The following is a 25,005-nucleotide window of genomic DNA, read 5'->3' as shown; positions in this document are numbered from 1 at the left end:
AGGCCATGGAAACTATTTCCTTGTAATCGTAGCTACATTATTTGTTCAGGTCGTCTAGGGCATTGCTTTGTAGATGTGGTCACCTGGCGCGGGAGGTTGTAGGAAATCGGCAGGGAGGTTCTCAGGCAGTTGATGCTGCTCTGCCCATTCACGTATTTCGTCGAAATTTTTGCATCGCTGGCGCGTGTTGAAGTTGACGAATGGTTCGGGGTTCTCGGGGTAGATCCAGACTTGGCCTACAACGCCGGTGTCTACCGTGCACATGAGTTGTTGGCGGAGGACATCGACACATTGGGCTTGGAATGGAGTTAGTTTGGATTGTGACATAGACTGATTGGAATGATTACCTATTTGATGCTGGGCAATGAAATCATTATTTGCGAAAGCGCCTTCGCCCTTGGAGTGGTAATAATCGTAGTTGAAGTAGAGGGATTGCCGCAGGAGATTCTAGCTCAGTGGTCAGAATGCAAGGTTTCGAGATAGAAAGGAGATGCGAACCAAACACTGAAGATGCTGGAGACCCTCTACGTTAGCGGGAAACCCTCCCCCGTATCTCGGGTTGATCTGGACTTGGTCGGATGAGAGATCTGACCCGGCTGCTTCCTCGGGAGGTACTCGGATACTTCGATCTAAGATAGGTGGCAGTCAGTCTTACAGTTCAATCAGCAGAAGACAGACATACAGTTAACTCCCAGGGCATCCCAGGCCGAGTCTACCTCCGGACTCGCCTCTTGTCTATAGACTGTCTCCCTCAGCAGCGGGTTGTTCGATTTTTGAAGATGGTATGTGATTCCCACCTCGCTCATCACCGGGGCTGGATAAAGCTATCAGTGCGCGTTTTGAAGAATTCCTCGGTTGTATTGACTCACAGTATTGGGAAACATGCTGACTGCACTGGCTGTCCAAATCCCCATGCCACATCATTCCAAACAATATCCCAAGAAAAAAAAAGATTCCTACTGTAGTGACTTGAAGAATTGTAGTTACCCAGTCGTCGCAGGTATCGATTTCCTCTTCCTGGGTCCATGCCTCATCCTCCTCTTCAGGCAGAAGGCCTTCGCGAGACTCGAAGTCTCCATCTTCTAGATCGGGGGACTTTTCTCTGAACATCTTCACCGGGAATAGAGAATCAATGATTTGGATACTTGGAAGGTAGGATATGAACACCAGAGGCGGGCTGGGAGTTGGAAAGAACTGGGCTCCTGAAGGAACAACAAACACCGCTCACAACCACTACCACTACCGCAGCCCGCTACTAAGCAGAAACTAGCTTGAGACAGGTTCAAGCTCAGACACATCTCATTACTCAGACCTTCTTGGCCTAATCCCAGCCAGACCGCTAGTCTGGGTCACGCATTCCTCCAGCAGACCAACTCTTACAGCCGGGACAGGCCATCGCAGTCGCAGTCGCAGTTGCAGTCGCGGTTGCGCATTGACACCGTCCAATGTCTTCCCTGCGTGTCTTACACGTTTTACGATCCCATGAGTGACCCCAGAGCATGGTGCACGGTTGATCGGACATGTCCCCCCTTGGGAGGCTGGACCGGCACCGGGACAGCATTTGACAAACCACGGAGCATGATGTCGTAATCGAGTCTTGTCAAAGACATGCGATGTACAGAATGCAGATTGAAAGCGCCCGAAGATCAATTGGAATGCGCTTAAACCTTTTTGGGAGAGATCGGCAGTCCGAAAGCCAAATAGCGCGAGCTTCCACGCAGCTCAATGCGAGGTTCATCATGCAAAGTTTAAACACCTGGAGAGTAAGACACTCCACGCGGGGGGTTTCTTAGGTTACCTAAGATATATGGCTCATACTACCATGGGCCAGTGTCCTCTGAAATCATCGCGCAGTTGTTCTCTCGCCGATTTTCCCGTCCCCCGCAAGGCGCCATGATTCTCGACTGCACGTTCGAAAAGCCGTCCCTTGCAGCTTGGCCCGGATCCCAGCAAAACTCAATGACTTGAGCTGCCATCGAGCTCAGACATCGACCTCAACAGCTGCGAGAGCTCGTAGAGCTACGTAATGGCGAGACTTGAAGCTCGGCGAGCTGTGCTCGACTCGAATACAAATACGAGGTGACGGTACCGTCTTCAATCTTCATCAACTCAAGCAGCTCTCGAGATCATCACAGATCAAAAGAGTTCTTTCAGATCAATAAAAAACACCTTGATCAATTCACTTCAATCCTCCACAATGCGCTACTCTCTCATCAACGGCCTGCTTATGCTGGCTGTCTCCCCCTTCACCTCTCTGGCTCTTCCGGTCGACCCCAATGACCAGGCTGGCCAGTGGGATCCTTCTGGCCAGTACCGTAAGGGCCACTATGTGAATGGAGAGTTCATCCCAAATGATGGTGGCGAGGTCGGCATCTACGAGAACGGCCAGTACAACAACGGCGAGAACTACAACAACGGCCAATACACCAATGGCCAGTATAACAACGGCCAGTATAACAACGGCCAGTACAACAATGGTCAATATAATGACGGCCGCGTCCAGCGTCGCTGGGTGCCCGGTGTCGACCTTCCTGGCGAGCGCTACCGTGGTGCTTTCCGTCGCCCTGAGGGCCGTATTGGTATTCCCGGCATCCACGCCCGTACCTGGCCTTTCACCGGCACCAACAACAACCAGGGCGGTTGGACCGATGCCAACGGTCAGTGGCACTCCAACAACCAGAACAACCAGCAGAACGGCTGGACTGATGCCAATGGCCAGTGGCACGAGAACAACAACCAGGGCGGATGGACTGATGCCAACGGACAGTGGCATGCAACCGCCAAGCGTGGTCTTCCAGGCGTCCCTGGTGTTGGTGTTCCTGGTGTTGGTGTTCCTGGTGTTGGTGTTCCCGGAGTTGGTGTCCCTGGAGCCGGTATTCCTGGAGCCGGTGTTCCTGGTGTTCTCGGTACTGGAGCCCCTAACGTTGGTGCCGCTGGTATGACTGGTGCCAACCGCATGAACCATCCCGGCACTCCTGCTACTGGTGCTACTGGTATCCTCCGCCGCTGGGCACCCGACAACGAAGGCTACAACAACGGTCAGTACAACAACGGCGAGTACAATGGTCAGTACAACAACGGCCAGTACAACAACGGCCAGTATAACAACGGTCAGTATAACAACGGCGAATACAACAATGGCGAGTACAACAACGGAGCTGGCCGCACTGGCGCGACTGAGATTGATGGCCCTTCTGGCTCTATCACTGTCTCCCGCCGCTGGATCCCTGAGAACGAGAACGGCCAATACAACAACGGTCAATATAACAATGGCGAGTACAACAACGGCCAGTACGACAACGGACAGTACAACAACGGCCAGTACAACAACGGCCAGTACAACAACGGCCAGTACAACAACGGAGTTGGCCGTCAAATTGCCCACATTGATGGCCCGTCTGGCTCTATCACCGCCCCTGTCCGCCGCTGGATTCCCGATAACGATCGCTATGACAACGACCGCTACAACGATGACCGCTACAACAATAACGACTGGAACCGTGAGAACCGTGATGGCCAGCTTGACCGTGACGCCGCAAACATTGCCGAATCCGTGACTCCTACTATTGTTGTCCGACGCTGGACGCCCGCCGAAGAGGGCGTGATCGAAGAGCAGAACCGCCAGGCTGAGATCAACGTCGAGCGCCCTACCGGTGTTTTTGCCCGCTGGTGGCCCTCTAGCTGGCCTCGCCCCTGCGGCCGCTACGATGCCAGCTGCAACAACAACAACAACAACAACAACAACCGCTACAATGACAACGATAACTACGACAACTATGACCGCTGCGAGAACGCCGACCGCAACGACCGCAACGGCTGGTCCTGCCGTAGCGACTGGAACCGCAACCGTGCCACTCCCACCCCCAGTGTGATTATCGCCCGCAACCAGCCCAGCTATGACAACACGGAGAACTACAACTACAAGAACGGCCACGATGACAACAACGACTACAACTACAAGAACGGCCACGATGACAAAGAATCTAGCTATGTCAGCGATGCTGAGCGCGACCACCAGAGCCACGCCTCCGCTACTCCCACTGCCACTGCTAACTAGGCGCTATGGGGTGCTGGGCAGTAGAAGACTGCTCACGCGATCAATCTTGCTATAAGGAGAATCAGAGGAGGAAACATAATCGCATTTTCGGATCGTTTTGATATTTTGATGTTTATGTTTTGATGCACTTCATGATTATGATGAGGACACGAACTGTATACGCTCTTTACATGCCATGGATCTTGTTTTCTGGTATTAGAAAATGGAGGAAAGGGTAGTTAGAAGATTTATAGCAAGAATGAGAATACGTTTTGATGAAACACACTCTCTATCACTCAATTAACGTAAGTAGATCCGATATCCCCCCATCGGATATTTGAAAAGCTCACTGAAGTGCCAGGATGCTGGGCTTGAATTAGCTTCGGATCTCCTTCAGTGCCATTACATGGCCCAGCATCGCCACTATCCAGCCAATTCATGAACGCACCCGAATCATTCCAGATACTAAACACCAAGACCATTCCCCTCGAGATCGCCTTACCCATCTGCTTTAACCCACCCATTTCTTGGAAACGACTCGCCGACTGACAATACTCATCCGTCAAAGAATCAATCTCCATCCCCGCGGTCTCAACAACAGCATTCTGAATCACCGTCCCATCCTGCACATACAACCGCCTAACCTGCACCAAACTCTCTTCCTCTTCATCATTATCCGCAATAAACTGCGTGACAACAGTAAACCTCTTACTCGTATCAACGAGCTTCTGATACCCATAATAATCATGATCCCCAAGGGCGTACGGATTAAACCCGCAACCGGATTTGTCACAAACACCTTCATTTCCACACTCTTCTCCGCTGCACTCATACACTCGCGAGATATTACACGCATGAGGCGTATACCCCGTCGACAGCGCATTCGCTTCCCAAAGATCCATCTCATTACAACAAGCCCCTTTCGCCTCAACATTCGCAACGCCATTAATCAACGGCGTCGCGGGACACTGTGCATCACAGTACCCAGTCCCATACTGCGCGCCCGCGGGATTCAACTCACTGCGTCCTCCAGACTCAAGCATCTCAGACAGATATAAAGCTCCATTCATACCGCAAACAAGCGACGAGACATCAACATCGAAACTCAGTTCTTGATTTAAGAGTCGGAGCATATCGTAGTTCTTCCCATTTTCATCGAGAAGGTACACTCTCGGTGAAGCGACGGTCGTCTCGTTATTGGATTGCAGGTACTGGTGCAAAACCAATTTATCACCGTTTGTACTGACACCGCGACTTGCATAGTCGACACTATCGAGCACGCAGTTCTTGGCGCAGTCTTCGTCTGTGGCACAGAGGGTTTTGTTTAGGCCGGACCAGTCGCCGCATGAGATGCCGGGGTTTCCCACTTCATGGAGTGGGTGAGACAGAGCGTCAAGAACGACTGATGTTTCTTGTTGTGTGCAGCCATCTTTTGTGGTGCATTTCCATGTTTGGAGTTTGGGGTGGATTTCGGGGATGTCCCCGATGTTTTGCGCGTGGACCAGGTGGACCAAGGCTAGCGTCGAGAGTAAAACGCGTCGGACCATCTTGAATGCAGAACAATTCAATTTGAGAGCTCGGTAACACTGCAATACTTGGGAGGTTATAGCGTCCTTTTCATTTTAAGGAGTGTAGGAGCGTGGTTTCGCGTTGATTGAGGACGTCGCGTTTCCTTAAATTCCTGGGCAAATTACAAACCCGTGATTTTTTCATTCTTTTGTTATGAAGGCCCGCAGGAGCTGTCTCTCTCAGGGTAAATGCGATTGGAATGTGAGTAATGAGATCTATTTTTCCCGCGTGTTGATCTACCCCTTGGGATTGCGGTCTACATTCCACGTTTCTCACCACTGAGACACCGATGTAAAATCAACTTGAAATAAAATATAGAACAAATGATCTTTAATTTGTAGCAGTAAAAGAAGCTCGAGGGACATGAAAATCGTCTACATGCTAAATGATGTGTTTCCGTGTCTGTTTCACAGTACCTTTTTCAGATCCACCACGCTCACTGACACAGTATTGCTAATTCCCCCGAGCACACCTCCGCCGTTGATAGCCAGGTACCGACCATTACCTTCAGACAGAATTCTCAAAGACCGGGTGTAGCTGGCAGATTCAGGAGATGTGATTTCAGTCCACTCACCCTCGCCGAGGGCCTGGTTAATGAAGATAGTGCTCTGTGTTCCGGAGCTTGCAATAATCGTACCGTTTTTGCCACCGTATTTTGTCCAGACAACATACGGAGAAGAGGTAGGAACGGTACCGCTTGATGCGATGAGAGGGACACCTTCAGAGGAAGCGAAGTCCTCGGGGTTTGATGACAGGCGGTAGTAGAGCGGGAATGAGTAAGTTGCGGTGTCGAAGAAGGAGCCATATTCGTAGAAGTAAATATACTGGCCATTGGGGAGCTATAGCGGTCAGGATCTTGCGGCCTTGAATATTTTAATCTGAGAGACTTACCTTTGCCACAGTTGGCATTCCCGGTCGGTCAGTGTAAGTGGGATATGCGCTAAATCCTTATCAGCTTGCTTTCAAAATGGAAAAATCAAGGGAATGTGCATACACATCATCCACGACAGGCCCCCACTTCTTTCCATCAGTCGACACCTGGTGAACCAGTTTTTGTCCATAGGTGGTATTCGCTCGCTGATCTGAATAATAGCAGATCAATTTGCCATTGCTGGATCCTGTTAGCTTGATTTGCTGTTTGATTTCAACAGAAACTTACTGAGCAAGCAAGAACGGCTCCCACACCGGAGTCAAGCCATTATCCGGCACCGCCTCCCCTCCAGCCGCGATATGGCTCACAAATTTCCAAGTGACTCCATCGTCATGCGACGCATACAAATCCAAGTGCGTAGTAGATAGATCTTCCGGGATACTGTTCCCGGCTAGAAGTAGAGTTCCAGCCTTGAAGGACCCAACGGCCTCGGGAAGATAATAAAGGAACGGCTGATATCGCAGTCCAAATCCATTGACGGTGTCATGGACCTTGGATAGCTCCGACCATGTTTTGCCGAAGTCCTTGGACCGATAGATGGGGAAGTAAACCAAGGGTGGCTCTGGAGAGTAATTCTCCCAAGTTGCGAGAAGATCACCATTGAAGAGTTGCTCGTTGCGGGCGTATAGTGTTCTGGGAATATTGTAATCAGAAGGTGGGGCAAAAACGGTGCTGTTGGTGAGCGGAGTCGGTGATGAGGAGTGTGAGTTGCTTGCTGCTGCTGCCAAGGCAACGAATGGGATGAGTTGTGTGAGTTTCATGACCGGTTGGGTACAGTTGAAGAAAAATCCATGTGCTTTGGAATTTGGATCGCATTCCTGCTACATTTATAGTCTGGACAAACGATCTTCACAAATTTGTGGGTTATGGTACGGCCAACTCATCCCACCGGAGTTGTCCTTGTTTGGGATTTGCTTGAGGCTATTTGCAGTGGGGCCATGGAATTTCCATCAATCGCCTCTCTGTCCTGACGCCATGCATCGATCTTGCCTAGCTCATCCGATATGATCCGTTCTAAAGGGTTCATTCGTATTTCACGCTAATCAAACAATCCTCGACGTTCATTACTCGCGAGTGGAAAACCTGGTGCGCCCGGATCCCCCCACACATGTAGTTACGCAGCGACTTCTCAATTAGAATGGTGGTTGTTTAAAAATCAATCGACGAAACAGCAGTCACGAATGGAGCTGCTCGTCGGCCTTGACCTTGATGAGCCCATCGCAGTACAGCAAGAGCAACTCTTACGTTGCCTCCCTGTTGTCTCCGAGTGCTGCTTCCCGAAGTATGCAGCGCAATGTAGTTTCCTGTCATCAGTATACCCATCTCTTACTTTCCCATTTCTTCATCCTCTCTCATTTCTTCATCCTCTCACTTTTCTTCATCCTCAGTCATACAACAATGTTTCTTCTGCTTTATGCTCGCTCTGCTCTCCCTGCCTCCGGCGATGCCTCTCCCGCCTCCCCGGCCCCCGACATTCCCGCTCTCTCTTCTTTGGAGAACGCTTTCGGCGCAGGAACGAAACCCTGGCGTGTTATCCTTGCATCTTGTGGCATAGCCCTGTTCTTGGCTCTGTTGCTCTGCCTTTCTGTTTGATTTTGTTATTGGACCAAAAACAAGTAAGACACATTTGGATCTACGAAGTGACCTCTATTGACCTCTACGTGTAGATACATGCCACAAGAAGCCTTGCCTGCCGATGCCTCGCTGGCAACCCGCCAGGAGGCTCTGAAGATGAGTCGACAATGTATGATTCCCCACTCTTTTGGGTCTCATTTCTTGGCATTTTGGCTGATTGCAGCGTGACCTTTAGCTTGGTTGGATCGAATCCTTGCCCGCTGCCACGACCAATCCCCCTTGTCTGTTATCACAGCCCCGCCCCCCGAGCCAGCAAGACGTGTTGACAATACTTTGGGAAATGAGAGCGGTGGTAACTGAGATGAGCCAGTTGTTCTTTCTCTCGTCCATTTCTGTGTCGCCTCGATCGCCTCGGTCGTCTCTGTGTGGTCTCTGTGGCAGGAGCTCCAAGATGCAGACAAGCTCTCCGGCACCCCCAAAACCTACAATACTTGCACGTAAGGCGGCTGTATGCTATGTGGTATCTTGCAATAGATGAGCGTGTTACGATGAGTATTTCAAGCCTATTTATTGCTGCTTTTTTAGAATACGGTTAGAATTTCAACCTGCACAAAGAGGAGAGAAGAGCCAAAGCCCGTCGAATTATGCAAAGCGTCAGATGATGCCAAGACAATACTGCGTTCCCGAGGATATAATATCCTTTCGGGTCCTCGCCTCGACCCAACAGAACCTGGAAATGAAATCTTAGTTATGTAATGTGTTTTCATAATTACTCTTGTACCCCTAGGAACTAAAATATAGCGTTTGTTTTTGCCTAAGACGCTGTAAATGGACTAACTTTCAGATGAAGAGTCAAGGACACATACTGATGTCACACACATACCCTTCATGATATGAACAAATATAATTATCCCTCAAACCCCTACGTCTATCAAATTTGATATCTTTGACCTGCTTTTAATCCATATTACTTGTTCTATTGATCATGCGCCGTCTAAAGAAAAACCTCGTTCGCCCTTTCCGAAGAATCCTTGTTCGACTTGAGGATAAACTAGAGCAAAAGGCATCATACTCATCAAATCGATCTTCAGGCTGGTGGATAGCAGCACAGCAACTTCGGAAGCGACAAAGCATCATTCTTGATGGGGTTAATCCGGCTGTTAACCTGTGGACCCACGAAACTATCGAACTCGATACTCGCCATCGTGAAATTGTCCAGAGAGAGACTTACATTATAGAAAAAATTCGTCAAGCTAGACAACCTGCAGAGAAGGTCGACAATATGCATCAGCAACAACGAGAGAACCAGCAAGTTCTCAATGAATGGTTCAAGGAACTAGAGACTCTGAACCAAGATTATTGGGCTGTGGAAAGACGCATTTATATTCACAATAATTGTTGTCCTTCTGCTCCCTTCAAACGGGCGTATATGTCGACTCAGAAGAAGCCACAGTGGTATCTTTCTCCTTGGCTATGCGAAGACTGTGCAAATCGTGGAGGTTGCTGTGGCCGAGCTTGTGGATGCTGTCAAAAACCTCGCAGTGACTTCCGCTCCGCTGGTCATGGCCATTGTACCAAGTTTTGCGACTGCTGCGTTCGGGCTCGTGGTTTTGAGCTGAATGAAACGCAAGAGAAACTATTCAAGCCCGTCCTCAACTTGTCGTCCAACCCGGTCAATCGCTATAGCGCGAGAATGTTTTTTTCTTATATTTATGGGTTTGTGTATTTTTGAGGACGAATTTTTGTTTGTAAACAATGAATGCTAAGTCAGAAAAAATGGGAACCTCCAAAACGCCAGTCATAGTTCATGAGTTCCTCGGAAAAATGCTGGAACAATTTGATACCAATTATTCGCTGTGTTCTATTATTGTCGTTGCTACACAAAGGCATAATAGCCCACCTTTCGTTCGTTCTTGGATAAGTTGATGGTGTGAGGCCATACGGACATAATCTTTATATTCATAAAAGAAGACAAAAACATACAACAACAGGGATTCGCTGGTGGTCACCCACCCAACTACTAACCTGCCGGCGTGTGGCCTCTCGGCGGCCAGTAGTTGGGTGGGTACCACCAAGGTGAGAAATGGGTGAGCGCCGCTTTAGCGTCGCGCGACCGGGGGTGAGAAGGGTGAGTGCGCAATAGCCGGGGTGAGAATCCTGCGGGCCGGCGCGCTGACTGCACAGACCACCGAGCTGAAGTACGGCGGCTTCTCATTGGGTATGGCTATATACTCTGAAACATTTATCTCTCGGAGATATTCAGCTATCATGTATGCCTGATTTGTGCCTGTGTTTGTGAGGCTTAGTAAGCCCAACCCCCTTTTATTCTGCACCTACTATAGTATCAAGAAGGACACTCTCAAGTACTCAATTGGCTATGCCCGTACTAGTCCGTACTGTCCCGCTCGAAAGTCGACATTAAGCTCCCTTGGACATATGTAATGCACCCCAACGTAATTTCCGTTTAGATTACAACATTCAACCCCCAGCGACCCCACATTTTCGGGCTAGTCTATTTTCTCGTTAAGTTGTTGACATGAGTTTCAAGATACCGTTATTGTAAAACGTACAATTCATCATATAAACATTTTATTAATAATATTTGTAAGAGGCCCGGTAGAATCTGAGGACCTGTGAAATTGGCGCCGAAAATGACAGCCTCAGGCGCCCGAAACGGCCGCCTTTTCACCTGCTTGACCGCCTACTGCCTTATGACTAGGGGCGGGATAGATTAGAATCACAACACTACGAGGAGCACGCTTTGGAGGCTGGCAGCTCTATCACCATTCTTGAACTCGCTCTGGATAATACATTCCAGCAACATCCCAACTAAACATACAAATTTTACCATTTTAACCCACCACAATCTTAGCGACGATCTTCTCACAAAATGCTCGCAGCGAGGCAGCGTTCATGATATCCACAGTTGTCACCAAGGCACCCAGCTCATTGCGGACCCAGTTGCGCACCTCGACGGCGGCAAGGGAATCGATGCCATAGACGGCCAGCGGGCGCGCCGGGTCCATCGGCTCAGACAGCCGCAGCATGCGCACGAAGCACTTGTTGACCACCTCGACAGTGGCAGCAACCTGGGCCGAGGTGTCCGCAGACGGGGACCGCAGCAGAAGCAGCAGCGCCTGCACCTCGGCGTTGGCGCTGTTGCCGCCACTTTCGCCGGCGGCCTTGCCAGCCCCGGAGCCCGCGCGCAGCGCCGCGAAGCGGGCGTCCTGCAGCAGCGCCGAGTCGGCAGGCTGTGGGGCGACGATGCCCGTCACCATCTGCGTGGCGGATGGGGAGTCGGGGAAGCTGCCGGCCTGTTGCAGAAGGGAGAAGTAGAGGATCTGGCGAAGTAGGCCGTTGTTGATGCCCTTGAAGGTGCGGCTGTCGAAGTGCTTCTCCTGGAATCCAGCGTTGTTGGCGATGAAGCCGTCGTCCTCGATGACGCCCAGGTCGATTGAGCACGCAGCTTGGCCGCGCTGCCGGCGGTAGGCAGCGAACGAGTCCAAGAAAACGTTGGCCGCCGCGTAGTTGGCTTGGCCGCGCTGGCCGATCACGCCCGAGATGCTGGACAGCAGTGTGAAGAAGTCGAGGGTAAGGTTCAGACGCTCCGCCGCTGCGTGCAGGTTCCATGTGCCTTGGATCTTGCAGGCCACGGCTTGATTGTATTCCTCCAGAGTCATCGAATCGAATGGACGATCCTGGGAGGATATGTATTAGAGTCTTGATTGTCTTCATATGGGGCGGAGGGGGACTTACCCTGAGCACCATCGCGCCCTGAATGATACCTCCAACGAGGAAGGTGGTCTGGTTGAACGCTCTCTGGACATCGCTGGGGTTGGTTACATCGGCAGTGAGGAGATCAATGCTGGACCCCAGAGCTCGGACCTGCTTGACGATGGAGCGCGACTTTTCGTCGGTGTGTCCGCTGCGGGAAATGACGGCCAGATGTTTGGCACCGCTCTTAGCCAGGTAGATGGCCAGCGCTCCGCAGAGACCACGGAGGCCACCCACGATAAGATATGTGGCGTCGTCGCGGAAGTGGAGAACCTTTGGCGCGCGTCGGACCTGTTGCAGACGACAATTAGTACCCTCCATGATATCCCAACGGTACTGAGATCATGAGCTTACCGGGACTGAGATCTTGGGGTCGAGCCCGTCTGAGATGACCACCTTGCCAATATGCTTACCGGCGCGCAGGTACCGGACCGCATTGGCCACATCGCTGAAGGAGAAGATATGGATGGGGTTGATGGGTTTAACATGTCGCCCATCGAGGAGTTCAAAAAGCTTGGTCATGAGTCTAGCAATCAGAGCGTCAGGGGCCCTCTGATGGGACATGTCCACAGCCCTCAGTGAGATGTTGCGGTCAAATGCTTCCATGGCCAGGCTGTTGCGGTCCAGGATATCCTTCTTGCCGATCTCCACCATGATTCCTCCATCGGCCAGGACGCGGAACGACTCGTCCAGCATATCACCGGTAAGGGAGTTGAGGATGACATCCACCCCACGGCCACCGGTGGCGGCCAGGATCTGTTCGCCGAAATCCGTGTTGCGCGAGTTGAAGATATGGTCATCGCTAAGACCGAAGGTCGACTTGATAAACTCGCGCTTATCCGGAGACCCAACAGTCGCAAACACCTCCGCGCCAGCGTACTGGGCCAGCTGCATTGAGGCGATACCAACACCACCCGCTGCGGAGTGGATGAGCACCGTCTTGTTGGAACTCACCTGGGCCATGTCGAACAACGAGTAAATGGAGGTCAAGTACACACCACAAAGAGTGGCGGCTTCCTCAAAGGTCATCCAATCCGGGAGGACATGGACTCGTCCTGGTCGGGTGTGCACACGATTGGCAATGGTGGCTGGAGTGAAGACCACAACGCGCTGTCCGACATGCAACGAGGTGACGCTGGGGGAGACCTTGGTGACAATGCCAGCGGCTTCTCCACCGAGTTCGCGCTCGTCACCTGGGACGATGCCCATGGTGACGACCACGTCCTTGTAGTTGAGACCCGCGGCGTACACTTCCACTTCGACATACCCATCCTCGAGCTCGACGGGCTCAGCTGTGACCTCGTGGTAGTGAATGGAGTCGAGATCACCCAGTCGCTCTGCGCCCATGTGGATCAGGGTCTCATGGGCATGAATGTCCAGCACCTCGGTCTTGCGGTCGCTTGGGTGGTGGCCCTGGATCTTGGTGATCTCCCAGTTGGGAAGCAAACGACTGACCTGCAAGACACCGCCGCGCTCGACGAACTCGCTGTCGAGAGGGCTACCGGCAGTCTCCGGCTGACGGAGAACATCCAAACACGAGACAATGGCAGATCCTGTCGCATCGCCCGTGGAGTGCTCGACGTCCAGATTGACGAGTCGGACGCCCTCTTCGGCGCGTACACTGCGGAAAAATCCATTGATCGCGGCAGCGTTGGGGTTGCTGACGTTGAGATGGGCGCCAGACGTCACCCACAGGATCTTGCTTTGCCTTTGAATGATCTGCTTGATATTATTCCACTGCTCCGTATCGGGGTGAGTCATAATGCTTGATACGAGCTCGTCTAGAATAAGGACCATGTGGCCCTCAGGGAGTGTCGAAGCATCGGTGACCTTCTGGATGTTCCACCCGCTCTGCACAATGTGGCCCAGGACCTTGCTGGATGCTTCATCAACGGTGCCGGTGAGGCTAATATAGCTCACAGTGGGAAGCGTCACATCCTGCAGCTTCTCTGTCTCGACCCGCACGATGGACAAGTCATCATCGAGAGCCTGAACGCTTCCAAATGCGCCCAGTGCGATACTATGTCCCACGCCGAGGATGATACTGCCATTCTCGACGGACTGAGACACACTTTTCAAGACTCGGTCTCGAACGATAGGCTCCACGGGCTCGGAAGCTTTGACAATAACAAGGTCGAATTTCGTGTCTGCTACAATCTCCTCGGTCTTCGTGATGTCCAACAGGCCGAATTGTGCGGATGGGACGTGCGGCAAATGCAGCCCTTGGGCTGTGACAAGCGTAGTCGGGTCACTCACGGCGAAATTGTACTGCGCAGTCGCGGCTCGGATGGGATGGGAATCCTCCTGTACCCACAGACTTGAGGTGTCCTTGGGACTCAGATTCAACTCCAATACCTTCAGGTTGGGGTTCTTGTGGGCGATGAGGTTGATGAGGTCCTGCGTGGACTTGCCTGTCTCGCGCAAGAATTGTCTGAGCCTGGGCTCCGGTCCGGACAGTAGAAGTGGTAGATCCGCCTCCCACGCCAGGTGCGTGAAAAGATGTTTGGCTCCCTCCTCTTCGCTGGTCTCGATATCTCGTGTCGTCAAGCCTTTCATCTCGAAGATCAGCGACCCGTCCCGTGGGTCATACAGTGACAGATCCGAGCCGTAGTTGCGGTGTAGGTCCTCCCGGCCGATGCCCAGGAAGCGCGCTGAGGCCAACGCAATGGCTTCCACGGGCTGCTCGCGCCGCATGGGGATTACCAGGCTACTGAGGATCTGCGGCACATGGACGGCGCCAACCAGCGGAATGTCGCCCTTGGAGATGGCAAGGATGCCGATATAGAAGCACGCGTCGATACTGGCGGGGTGAATGGGATAGAACGACTGTCCGTATGTAGACGGGGGTGGGTCCATTGCCACAGTCGAGCGGCTCTCGGTCTGACCCATGGAGGCCTCGAATAGGAGATGCTTCTGAAAGCATGGCCCGTAGTTATATCCAGACTCTCGCACTGCCTTGTAGATCATGCTTGCCGGCGTCGCCAGCTGCAAGGGCTCGAGCGAACCCTTAGGTGCCGGCTTTTCCTTGTAGTCGGTCTCGACGGATATCAATCCCGCGCAGTGCTCGGTATAGACACCTTCCTTCGTAGAGCAGACGCGGAACTCGTACCAGTCCCGGATAGATCCGCCACGGGCCGGGCTGAGAGCCAGGGTGTAGGTAGCCGCCTCCTCTTCCTCGAGTACCAGGGCGCGCAGGAAGCGAATGTCGCGGAAGCGGAACTGGTATCGCTCGGGCTCCTTTTCGTCCCACTTGGTGACCATGGACACTTGATACATGGCCTCGACCGCCATTGCGCAGTATCCGGCTCCCGGGAAGATGATTTGGTTGCCCATCATGTGGTCTCGCAACCAGGGCATATCGCTCAGCCGAAGGGTTTTCTGGAAGATAGGTGCCTGCCAGGCGGTGCCGTTCATCTTAGATCCCAGTAGGTCGTGGTTAATGAATTTCTTGAACCGCCAGTCCCGACTCGCCTGGGTCTCATGCCAGTATCGCTGCGAGTGATTCCACACATAGTTGGGCAGGTCGATGATGACTGAGGGCTTCTTGGACCCGTGTGTCTGGTTCACCTTGCGAAGGTCCACAGACCCTCCGCTTATGAAAAGCTGACCGGCCACGTTATAGAGAGATTGAATCGAGTCAGGTCCACGCTTCAAGGCCGAGGTATACAGCGCGTCTGCAGCGGCACCGGACAGAGCCTTCTTGATCTGAGCAATTGGACCCGACAAGGCATTGCTGGGACCGATTTCAATGAGGAAGTCGGCTCCCTCTGGATCCTGTAGAAGCGCTGTGGTGGCTTGTGTGAACCGCACGGGGGAGATCATGTTGCTCTTCCAGTACAATGCATCTGGCGCTTCCGTCAGGACGTTACCCGTGACAGAGCTGTACATTCTGGCTGTCGGTTTGCGAGGCACCGTGCTGGAAACATTCGCAAGGAGCATCTTCTCGTACACCTCGCCGATTGGGGCCATGTAGTTGGAGTGGTAGGCAACATTCACAAGCAGTAGCCTGGCGAAGTGGCCATCCTGCTTCAGGCGCGCCTCGAGCGATTTCAACGCTGCCGTACTGCCAGACAGGGTGAGACTGCTCGGGCTGTTGTAGCATGCGATCTGAACCTTGCTCTCTGGGTCCAGGTACTTCTCCACCGTATCAATGTTGACCCCCACTGCCAACATACCCAGGGGCTCCTCGGGAGGGAACTGCTTGGCCCCTTGGCCACGGTAATAGGCGATCTTGATGGCTTCGTCTGGGGTGACCAGGCCGGCCGCGGCCGCGGCCGCAATCTCGCCCGACGAGTGTCCAACCACCACCTTGGGATGGATTCCCCACTCCTTCACAACTGCTAAAATGGCCAACTGCAATGCGGTCACCAGAGGCTGTGAGAATTCTGGCTGTTGAAGAGCTTCGGGCGTCCGCTCCTCGGTAAGCTCGTCAAGTAGAGACCATTTTGGAGGGTCTGGAAGACTCTGGAGAGCCCGGTCCAATTCCTCAATCACCTCTTTTGCTTGTGGGAATGCCTTGATGAGGCTCGCTCCCATCTGGGACCACTGCGCGCCCTGGCCAGTGAACACAAACCCAATACGCGGTGTTGACGCAGCCTTCTGTCCGAACTGCACCTTGCTGTGGTCGATGCTGCTGGTTGAGCTGACCGCAAACGCACGGTAGTAGAGGTGACTCCTACGCTCGGAGAGGGTGTACGCCAGGTCATCCACGTCGACCGAGACACTAGGGTTGATCAAGTGTCCCGCGAGGGCGTTGACGTAGTTCTTCAGCGACCCCTGGTCATTCGCCGACAAAACAAGTACCTTTGGTGGAGAATCCCCGGTACCAGCTATGTCTTCATCCTCATCATCGTCACCAAAAAAGTCCGTTGTGATTTCCTTGTAAGAAGATACATGGCTTGACGCGAATGGGGCGTTCTCCAGGATGGCGTGGGCGTTGGATCCACCAAAGCCGAAGGAGTTCACACTTGCGCGTCGCACGTCCAGCGCCTGCTCCGGCCACTTGATGGACATGCGCGTGGCACGAACACGGGAACCCGCAAAATCAATGTTAGGGTTTGGTGTGATGAAAGTCGGGTTTCCAGGAATAACCCCACGCTCCAGAGCGAGAACGACCTTCATCAAGCCAGACAGTCCAGCCACGGCCTCGGAATGACCGATATTGCTCTTGATTGAGCCAATGACCAGGTCCTGGCCGAGTTCTCGCGTGGACGCAAAAACCGAAGCCGCACCCTTGACCTCAATAGGGTCTCCAGCTGGCGTACCAGTGCCGTGGCATTCCAAGTACTGCGTATTGTTGAAATCTTTGATTCCTGCATTGGTATACGCCGCCTTAATGGCGGCCGACTGAGCTTCAGCGCTGGGACTGGCGATTCCCGGCGTGCGGCCGTCGCTGTTGGTGGCAGTGCCTCGAATGACGGCGCGAATCGGGTCCCCGTCGCGAAGCGCATCGGCCAGCCTTTTCAGATAGACGACGTTCATGCCTTCGGCCTTGGCGTACCCGTCTGCCTTAGCATCAAAGCTGTGACATTTGCCCGTGGCGGACTGCGTCATTCGCATCATTCCAATCTCTTCGTTGTGCTCTGGCGTCAACCACAGACTGGCACCGGCCACCAGCATGCCGTCGGCCTGGTGGCTGTCCAGGTAGCGGCAGGCCACATCCACGCCCACCAGACTGGCCGAGCAGGCCGAGTCGACTGTCATACTGGGTCCATGGATGTTAAGGAAGTGACTGATGCGGTTGCTCAGAATAGACCATGCCACACCTATCGTTGCAGATTCAGGACGGTTTTCAGGATCACGACTCTGCATGGACGCATAATCTGCGAGCCTTGTTAACTTGCCGTGTTTCAATGCCTTCAACTCAATGATAACATACCGACAATATTCGTGCCGACTAAGCAACCAACCCGTTTCCCGCTGATGGCCTCGAGCGGGATACCTGCATTCTCCAAGCACTCATACGCAACCTCGAGAAGAATGCGTTGCTGCGGGTCCATGGCAATGCAGTCCACGCGGCTGATGTTGAAGAACTGCCCGTCGAACACCTCGGGGTCGACATCCTCCATGAACATGCCACCAGGGCTCTTCATGGTTCGTGGCCGGCGGTGCTCGTCGTGATGCCCGGGCAAACTAAACCGCGTGGCGGGGGGCTCATTCTTGGCGACACCACCGCGTTGCAGGAAGTCCCAGAGCAAAGTCGGCGAGTTGCTGTGGCCGGGCAGCCGACAGGCCATGCCTACCACAGCGACGGGCGTCTGTGTGTGCCTCCGGACGGCGCCGTCGTTGACGATTGAATACGAGTTGCCATCATCGCTGGAGCAGGCGGGCGTTGGCACTGAGTCTGGGGAGATACTCATGATGATATTTTCTTCATGCAAAGAACAGCAAGAAAAGAGGTAGTGAGGAGATAATATGATGCGTTGAGAAGAAGGGAGCAGCCCAATATTCAACTGAGCAGAACAGGCTTGTTGACTAAATGGCCTTGCTGGTTAACAATCGTTGATGTAGCTCTCGTCGATGCTATACATACACCTCTCATTGAAAGTAGAGACGTCAGAAGTTGAGGATTCATATCGTTTGAGATTGCACCAATCAGAGGCACCGCCGATGATGATACTGTTGAAGCGATATCGTTTATGCATGATTATCTGTATGCATCGTAAGCAGACGAGATGCCGGCTAATTGCTTACCATGCTGACAGATTACGCGCTGCGGAGAAGAATAAACTCAGTGGAGAAGGATGAGGGGGTGGAATCTGAAGGACATCGAAGACAGATTGACGCTGGAGTGCAGATCGCATTGTCCAGAACCGTCGCATTGAGTCTTCTTGGTAGATAAGAATACCAGTGGGGTAGTCTAGAGTGCGTAAGGCGTCCACCTCAATCTGCTTCCATATCAAAAACTACAAAACTTGCAGTCAGGAGAGAGCAGACTCTGTCCCGGGAAAGACCAACAACGACCAAAACACACTCTTACCGTACCTCTCCTTGAGGCTTTCCTTCTCTCCTCATGGCTGCCCGCGAAGATGTCGAGTTCAGGACCATTGATGGGCTCACCATCCGGGGGTGGCTCTATCCTGCGACCAAACGGGGAGCTGCTATCATCGCAACTCCTGGGGTAAGTCCTTCCTCGCTTGTGTCTCCCTGATATAGCCTCGATCCATGCATCAAGACAGTGACTAAGCGATTCTCTGCACAGTTCAACTTCACGAAAGAGACCATGGTCGCTGAGATCGCCGAATATTTCCAGCGATATGACTTCACGGTCCTGATCTACGACCCGCGCAGCATCGGGCTCAGCGACGGGACTCCACGTAACGAGATTCACCCCTCGCGCAACGTCGAGGACTACCACGATGCTCTAACCTACCTCAAAGGCCATCCTCTGGTGGACCCGAAGCGCATCGCCTACTGGGGGTTCTCCTACAGCGGAATGCTGGCGCTGGTGGCCGCGGCGTTGGACAAGCGCGCGAAAGCAGTGGTGTCAATGTGCCCCCTGACGATCTGGGACTTCCCACCGGAAAAGTGGCCACGGGTGTTGGCCAAGGCGCTGCAAGACCGCGAGTCGCGCGCCGTGGGTAATAAACCCGTCTACATCCCGATGCTGACCGCTGAGGGGGAGAACCCGGCTGGCTTTGGCAAAGGCTTCGACGTCGACGGGTTCAAGATGATGGCCGGGGCCAAGCTGCTGCAGCCAACCTTTGAGCTCGAGACCACGCTGGGCAGTTACTACCACATCGCCGCCTTCCAACCCATGGGGCTGATTCCTTACGTGTCGCCCACCCCGGCCCTGGTTGTCACCCCGGAGCATGACGTGGTCTCACCCGCGGACCTGCAACGGACGCTGATATACGATCGCCTGAAGGAGCCCAAACGTCACCTTATTGTGCCGGAAAAGGGACACATGGATGTGTTAAGCGGTGATTCTTTTGCTAAGACGCTGGATGCGCAGATTGCGTTTCTGCGTGAGATTTTAGGGTAGGGGGCGGAAGAGTGGCTGAGTGCTTGTATCGACGATAACGCATTAGACCTAGCATGCTACCTTGGTAGTAAGAAATGATGACTAGTCTGTAAACTCGTTGAACCAACTTCGGGTAATCATTAATATTCGAATTATTATTCTCTCCACATCTTGCCTCTCAGTCTCAGCATCTCTGTGTCCGCAGCTAAATTGCGTGTCTGTGCATGAGGATCAGGAATCGCAGAATAATCTCCCCACTAATGCATGCTTACCTGCAGGTAATCAAAGGAAAACAGTAGGTCAACGGAAAGGGGGTCGAGGGAGGGGAAGTATATAATGTCCCAACCTTGATATGTCTAGGCGTTCTCGATCACCACGTGGGAAACGCGATCTAATTCTCGCCTGCATCGGTCACTCCGTGGTTCGTGGTTTCTGTCATGAAGATCTTCACCCTTTTCGGTGTCGCCTCCACGGCCCTTGCAGCAACAACACAACAGTTAGCTGCATGTCGCTACATCCCCGGAGATCGTGGTTGGCCCGCAGTGTCCGTCTGGGATAGGTTGAATACGACGGTGGGAGGCCGGCTTCTGGTCACCAATCCTCTCGCTCACTCATGCCATGATCCCACCTATGACAATGTCACCTGCGCTACCCTGAAGCATCAATGGGGGCAGCCAGCCCTGCAGTACGGACCTCTCGAGTCTCCCGTCTCCCACTTCCTGTGATACTATATGCGGACAATGGCTAATCCCTGTAGAATCCCGTATGCGGCTGAGTTTCTATCACCGTGGTTCCAGAACCAGTCCTGCGTTCCATTTACGGACCAATCTACTCCTTGCAAGCTAGGCAATTATGCCAGCTACTCCATCAATGTAACGGGATCTTCCGATATCGTTGCCGGATCGAGCTTTGCGCAGCAGAATAATGTGCGGCTTACAATCAAAAATACAGGCCATGAGTACGTTATCTTCTCCTCCGAAGGCGTCCCACTGACCATGCATCACCATTTAGTGAAAATGGCAAAGGTACCGGCAAGGGAGCGCTCTCGCTCTGGACACACAACCTAAAGGACAAGAATTTCATCTCAGCATACCGTAGCAGTTACTATAACGGGCCGGCAGTGCAACTAGGCGCCGGGGTGCAGGGGGAAGAGGCAGCAACTTTCGCGCACCAGTATGGCTTCCGGGTGGTGGTGGGCTCGTGTCCGACGGTGGGGGTAGTAGGAGGCTACACGCAGGGGGGAGGCCACTCGTCTATGTCCGGACAATACGGACTCAGTGCTGATAACGTGCTAGAGTGGGAAGTCGTCACGGCGACGGGGGAGCATCTGGTTGCGACGCCGCAGCAGCATGCAGACCTGTACTGGGCGCTCAGCGGCGGCGGACCAGGCACGTATGGGGTCGTCGTCTCGATGACCACGCGCGTGTTCCCCGATCAGCCTGTCGGCGCAGCCTCGTTCTCATTTTCCGTGGCCACCACCGGCAACGGCAGCGAGGATGCCTACTGGCAAGCAGTCACTACCTTCCATGCGCAGATGCCTCTCCTCTTAGACCAGGGAGTGTACACAACCTACTCGGTGATGAACAACAGCTTCAGCATCTATGCAATTGTTGCGCCGAGCCACAACGATACGGAGCTAACGACACTCCTAGCGCCCATGCTAACAGCGCTGGCCCAGCACGATGGCCTCGCGCCACAAACCCTCGCCCTCCAGACCTCCGGCGCCTCAAATATCTACGACCTTCTCGCCGCCGACCTGTGGCCAGCCCTCTCGGGCGCTTCCCTCGTCCCTGTCATGGGTGGCCGCCTGGTCACCCGTGCCAATCTAGATACCAACCTTGCTGGCGTCATTCAGGCTATGCGCAATATCACGCAGGGCGGCACCTTCTACTTCGCCTGCACCGGCATCAACACGACTGCCGGCCAAGTCGTGCCCCCAGTTGCCGATAATGCTGTCCTCCCTGCTTGGCGCGATACCTCCTTTAGCTGCATCGTCGGCGTGGCGTGGTCCTGGGGTGACTCGTGGGACCCAATCCCTGCCTGGCAGCGCGAGCTACTCGATCGAGTGCTCCCCACATTCGAGGCGGTTACCCCGGACTCCGGCGCGTATCTCAACGAAGCTAACTACCAGCAGCAGAACTGGCAGCAGCAGTTCTATGGCAAGAATTACCCGCGGTTGCGTGCGATCAAGAAGCGGTATGATCCCAATGATTTGCTGTATGCGGTGTCGGCGGTCGGGAGTGAGGCGTGGAAGGCGGATGCCAAGGGGAGATTATGTCGGGCTTGATGATGTCCGATTATTCAAGCTAATATATTTGGGGTGTTACTGACAACTTCCTGGGTGATGGGCTCAGAGAGGTGGTTTTGTCGCTTATTTAGGGTAAATTCGTTGTATTGTAGTAAATGTCAGAGTTCTAGAACATATACACATTCCAATGCACTCGCAATTCTTAGAGTGACATCTTAATGGGCTTCGATGAATACTACCTCTCTCTGCGTAGTTGTGCATTCTGTCCAGTATACACAGATCGCTTGTGGACCACAATAACGTTAGGTATTCCCCGTGGAATCCTCCCGCTGCCACCCGCTGGCGGCCCGGCCGGCACGGACGATCTTGTATCTTGGCAAGATTTTGATTCCAAAACAAAATAAGCTACAACATGATTACAGTGGAACGGAAGTATTTGCTTCAAACGAGTCTCGACTTTTCCCAACGCCTAAAGAAAATGATCTACCATCAAAATTTAAGAAACCCCCCCCCCAATGTCCTGTCTAAAAGCCCAACACCCAATAGCGAGGAACCAGAAATCAGCGTCGCGCCTGAGCCTCCAGATCCGACCCACTCCGCAGCAACATCACCACCCCGGCCTCGAATCCCTCTACGACCGCCAGATGCAACGGGGTGTTCCCTTCGACATCATAGGCCCCCAGCAGCTCCATCCCACGAGTCCCAACCCGTCGCCCATCGCCCTCCTTATCCTCCACCACGAGCTCAATCTCACCACAGACCTCCCACAGCAACATCCGCAACACCGGCTCCCGCCGATACAAGACAGCGAGATGCAGAACTGACCGCTGCAGATGGTCGACCGGGTCGCAGCGCGCCCCGGCCGCGAGCAGCGCCCGCACGACGGCCTCGTGGCCCGCCACGACGGCGTGCATGAGCGGGGTGCGGCCCTCGCTGTCTGGGGCGTTGCAGTCGAGCCGGGGCTGGTTGTGGCGAAGGAGGATGCGCACGATCCGGTCGTGGCCCTTTTGGGCGGCGATGTGGAGGACGCCGATGTATTTCTGGTCACTGTTGTTGTTATCGTAGTGGTGGTGGTCGTCGTGGAGGGGGTCTGTGGGATATGAGGACAATGTAGTTGATAATAGGGGAGGAGGGACGGGGAGAGGAAAGACTCGCCATTATGAGCTTGAGAAGTGAGATATGCTGGAGGCGGGGTCGGGCAGTCAGGGGTGGTGTTCGTTGTGGATGGGAAGGACGAGGAGGGGAATCTATAGAGGGAGGATGCAGACGATGAGGCAGAGGAGGCCATGTCGCTTATCGCCAGGGTGTTGTAGTCTTCTGCAAAGAGACCGGTTCCCTCCGCAACAGCAGTAGTCCAATGGGATAAATATCGGTCCACTTGCTCCAGATCGCAGACATTGGGATCCTGGAATTCGGGTGCTGTGAAATAGGATTGTGGTGATGATAGCTCGCTGGGATATGAGGAGGGCTCGGGCCGAATGGATGGAGCCGTTGCGCCTTGCATGGTCGGATACTGCTCAATAGGACTAATACCTAGCATCGACACCAGGGAGTTATACTGCTGCTGCTGCTGCTCTCGCCGTTCTGCAGGAGATGCAACATTACATGGTTAGTGCTGTCTCCAGGACAGACAAGGGGCAAGGCATACGGCGAAACCTGCGTTGCGCACTGCGGTTCTGCGCACGACGACGTTCGCTGATCGTTGTAGTCGACGGTAGACTGAGTTCCATTCTATCTTCAAGGAGAATGGTCGAGATAAGCTGGTTTATCCTGACGACGAGCGGACACGGGGAGAGTACATATAGCTATTATATTTCGAGGAATACGCATCGGAACAAGGGTTCCACTTGATCACTCCCTACTACCAGATTACGAGGCTCTACCTAGTTTGCTCACGCAGTTACAGTGGCCGTTCATTGGTAGTATTACTATTTGGAACGCAGTACTTTCGCCCACTGTCAGAAAGATAAGTGGGGCAAAGACCTATTTCTATTCCAGTATGTAGTAGGTGTCCAAAGGTTTGCAACCGTTGCCCGATCTAATAGACTAGGCTACAATTGCAACATAAGGAATACAGATTTGGCCAATAAGAGGCCTTGATTCTAATATCCCTGAAACTATTCGATCTAAATAATATTCGATATTAAGTAATAAGGGAGAAAAATAATTATTACACCTTCTATGAAACCTACAGCCTCATCCTGAACAGGGGTAATGGTAGTAATCACAGTGACTACAGCGACTGTTGTAACCGGAGCCCGGGGTGCGACTAGGGCTAAAATTGATTTAGCCTTTAGGGCGTTATACTTAAACAGAGAGAAAGATACAAAGAGAGAAAGAGAAGATGGAGAGAGAGATGAGACACTCAGGGGGTATTCCAAAGCAGACTAGATTACCTATTTTGGGTGTGTTGATGCATGACTTAGAAGGTATGCACGGTAAGCGGCCTTAACTTCTTAAGGGCAGTAAACGAAACGCCACTTTCGGACTTTCCCAAGGTTGCCGCTACGGTCCACCTCCCTCGCGCTAGTCGCGTAATTCGCATACCAGATTTAGTTCCCTGCTAAAGAGAATATGAAAAAAGGAATTGGACCTTTGCTAGATTTCCTCCTTTGCTTGGCGGCCCTAGTACGCTACTTTACGAGTTCGTGTTTTCGCCAAAGAGTAGTTTGGCCTTCGGTTGGAGTTGTTGGGGGCTGATTCCAGGATGATCCATGACGTGCTAGCCCGAATAACTCCGGCGGTAAGCCGCGGAGAGCTCCCTAACGTCAAAGGTATTCCCAGTCGAGCGTACCACCCTATCAAAAACACCACAGTTTTTCAGACCCTAAGGTCAACAATGAACAATGAGAACATAGCCTCATTGAGTTCTAATCTACTAGAAATATCCAGTATTAGAAATAGCATAG

At 53.0% G+C, this 25,005-nt stretch overlaps 9 protein-coding genes across 9 annotated transcripts; 4 read left to right on the top strand and 5 right to left on the bottom strand.

The window, feature by feature from the left end:
* Positions 1-54: 54 nt before the first annotated feature.
* N7443_009829 (oxidase ustYa family protein) lies at positions 55-1,110 on the bottom strand (the record flags this gene model as incomplete). Its single annotated transcript, XM_056889885.1, has 5 exons — positions 55-296; positions 348-447; positions 499-629; positions 683-814; positions 870-1,110. The coding sequence occupies 5 exons, from the start codon at positions 1,108-1,110 to the stop codon at positions 55-57; spliced, it is 846 nt and encodes a 281-aa protein (XP_056736376.1).
* Positions 1,111-2,197: 1,087 nt separating this feature from the next.
* N7443_009828 (uncharacterized protein) lies at positions 2,198-4,057 on the top strand (the record flags this gene model as incomplete). Its single annotated transcript, XM_056889884.1, has 1 exon — positions 2,198-4,057. One exon carries the CDS (start codon positions 2,198-2,200, stop codon positions 4,055-4,057), a length of 1,860 nt encoding a protein of 619 aa, XP_056736375.1.
* Positions 4,058-4,332: 275 nt separating this feature from the next.
* Positions 4,333-5,583, bottom strand: N7443_009827 (glycoside hydrolase family 7 protein; the record flags this gene model as incomplete). Its single annotated transcript, XM_056889883.1, has 1 exon — positions 4,333-5,583. One exon carries the CDS (start codon positions 5,581-5,583, stop codon positions 4,333-4,335), a length of 1,251 nt encoding a protein of 416 aa, XP_056736374.1.
* A 429-nt stretch (positions 5,584-6,012) lies between these two features.
* On the bottom strand, positions 6,013-7,297 carry N7443_009826 (sialidase family protein; the record flags this gene model as incomplete). The annotated part of the gene is made up of 3 exons (XM_056889882.1): positions 6,013-6,444; positions 6,497-6,545; positions 6,765-7,297. 3 exons carry the CDS (start codon positions 7,295-7,297, stop codon positions 6,013-6,015), a joined length of 1,014 nt encoding a protein of 337 aa, XP_056736373.1.
* Positions 7,298-9,096: 1,799 nt separating this feature from the next.
* N7443_009825 (uncharacterized protein) lies at positions 9,097-9,730 on the top strand (the record flags this gene model as incomplete). The annotated part of the gene is given in 2 exon segments (XM_056889881.1): positions 9,097-9,536; positions 9,553-9,730. The coding sequence occupies 2 exon segments, from the start codon at positions 9,097-9,099 to the stop codon at positions 9,728-9,730; spliced, it is 618 nt and encodes a 205-aa protein (XP_056736372.1).
* Positions 9,731-10,963: 1,233 nt separating this feature from the next.
* fma-PKS (polyketide synthase fmaB) lies at positions 10,964-18,244 on the bottom strand (the record flags this gene model as incomplete). Its single annotated transcript, XM_056889880.1, is given in 4 exon segments — positions 10,964-11,809; positions 11,868-12,221; positions 12,240-17,707; positions 17,764-18,244. 4 exon segments carry the CDS (start codon positions 18,242-18,244, stop codon positions 10,964-10,966), a joined length of 7,149 nt encoding a protein of 2,382 aa, XP_056736371.1.
* Positions 18,245-18,897: 653 nt separating this feature from the next.
* Positions 18,898-19,869, top strand: N7443_009823 (alpha/beta hydrolase; the record flags this gene model as incomplete). Its single annotated transcript, XM_056889879.1, has 2 exons — positions 18,898-19,005; positions 19,060-19,869. 2 exons carry the CDS (start codon positions 18,898-18,900, stop codon positions 19,867-19,869), a joined length of 918 nt encoding a protein of 305 aa, XP_056736370.1.
* A 416-nt stretch (positions 19,870-20,285) lies between these two features.
* Positions 20,286-22,135, top strand: N7443_009822 (FAD-binding oxidoreductase; the record flags this gene model as incomplete). Its single annotated transcript, XM_056889878.1, has 3 exons — positions 20,286-20,533; positions 20,606-20,806; positions 20,860-22,135. The coding sequence occupies 3 exons, from the start codon at positions 20,286-20,288 to the stop codon at positions 22,133-22,135; spliced, it is 1,725 nt and encodes a 574-aa protein (XP_056736369.1).
* A 521-nt stretch (positions 22,136-22,656) lies between these two features.
* N7443_009821 (ankyrin repeat domain-containing protein) lies at positions 22,657-23,826 on the bottom strand (the record flags this gene model as incomplete). The annotated part of the gene is made up of 3 exons (XM_056889877.1): positions 22,657-23,143; positions 23,233-23,680; positions 23,745-23,826. The coding sequence occupies 3 exons, from the start codon at positions 23,824-23,826 to the stop codon at positions 22,657-22,659; spliced, it is 1,017 nt and encodes a 338-aa protein (XP_056736368.1).
* Positions 23,827-25,005: the final 1,179 nt, after the last annotated feature.

The sequence above is a fragment of the Penicillium atrosanguineum genome, assembly GCF_028827265.1.
Source record: "Penicillium atrosanguineum strain IBT 20685 chromosome Unknown utg000008l_segment0_segment0, whole genome shotgun sequence".
Lineage (NCBI taxonomy): Eukaryota > Fungi > Ascomycota > Eurotiomycetes > Eurotiales > Aspergillaceae > Penicillium > Penicillium atrosanguineum.
This window is presented reverse-complemented; position numbering and strand designations above follow the sequence as displayed.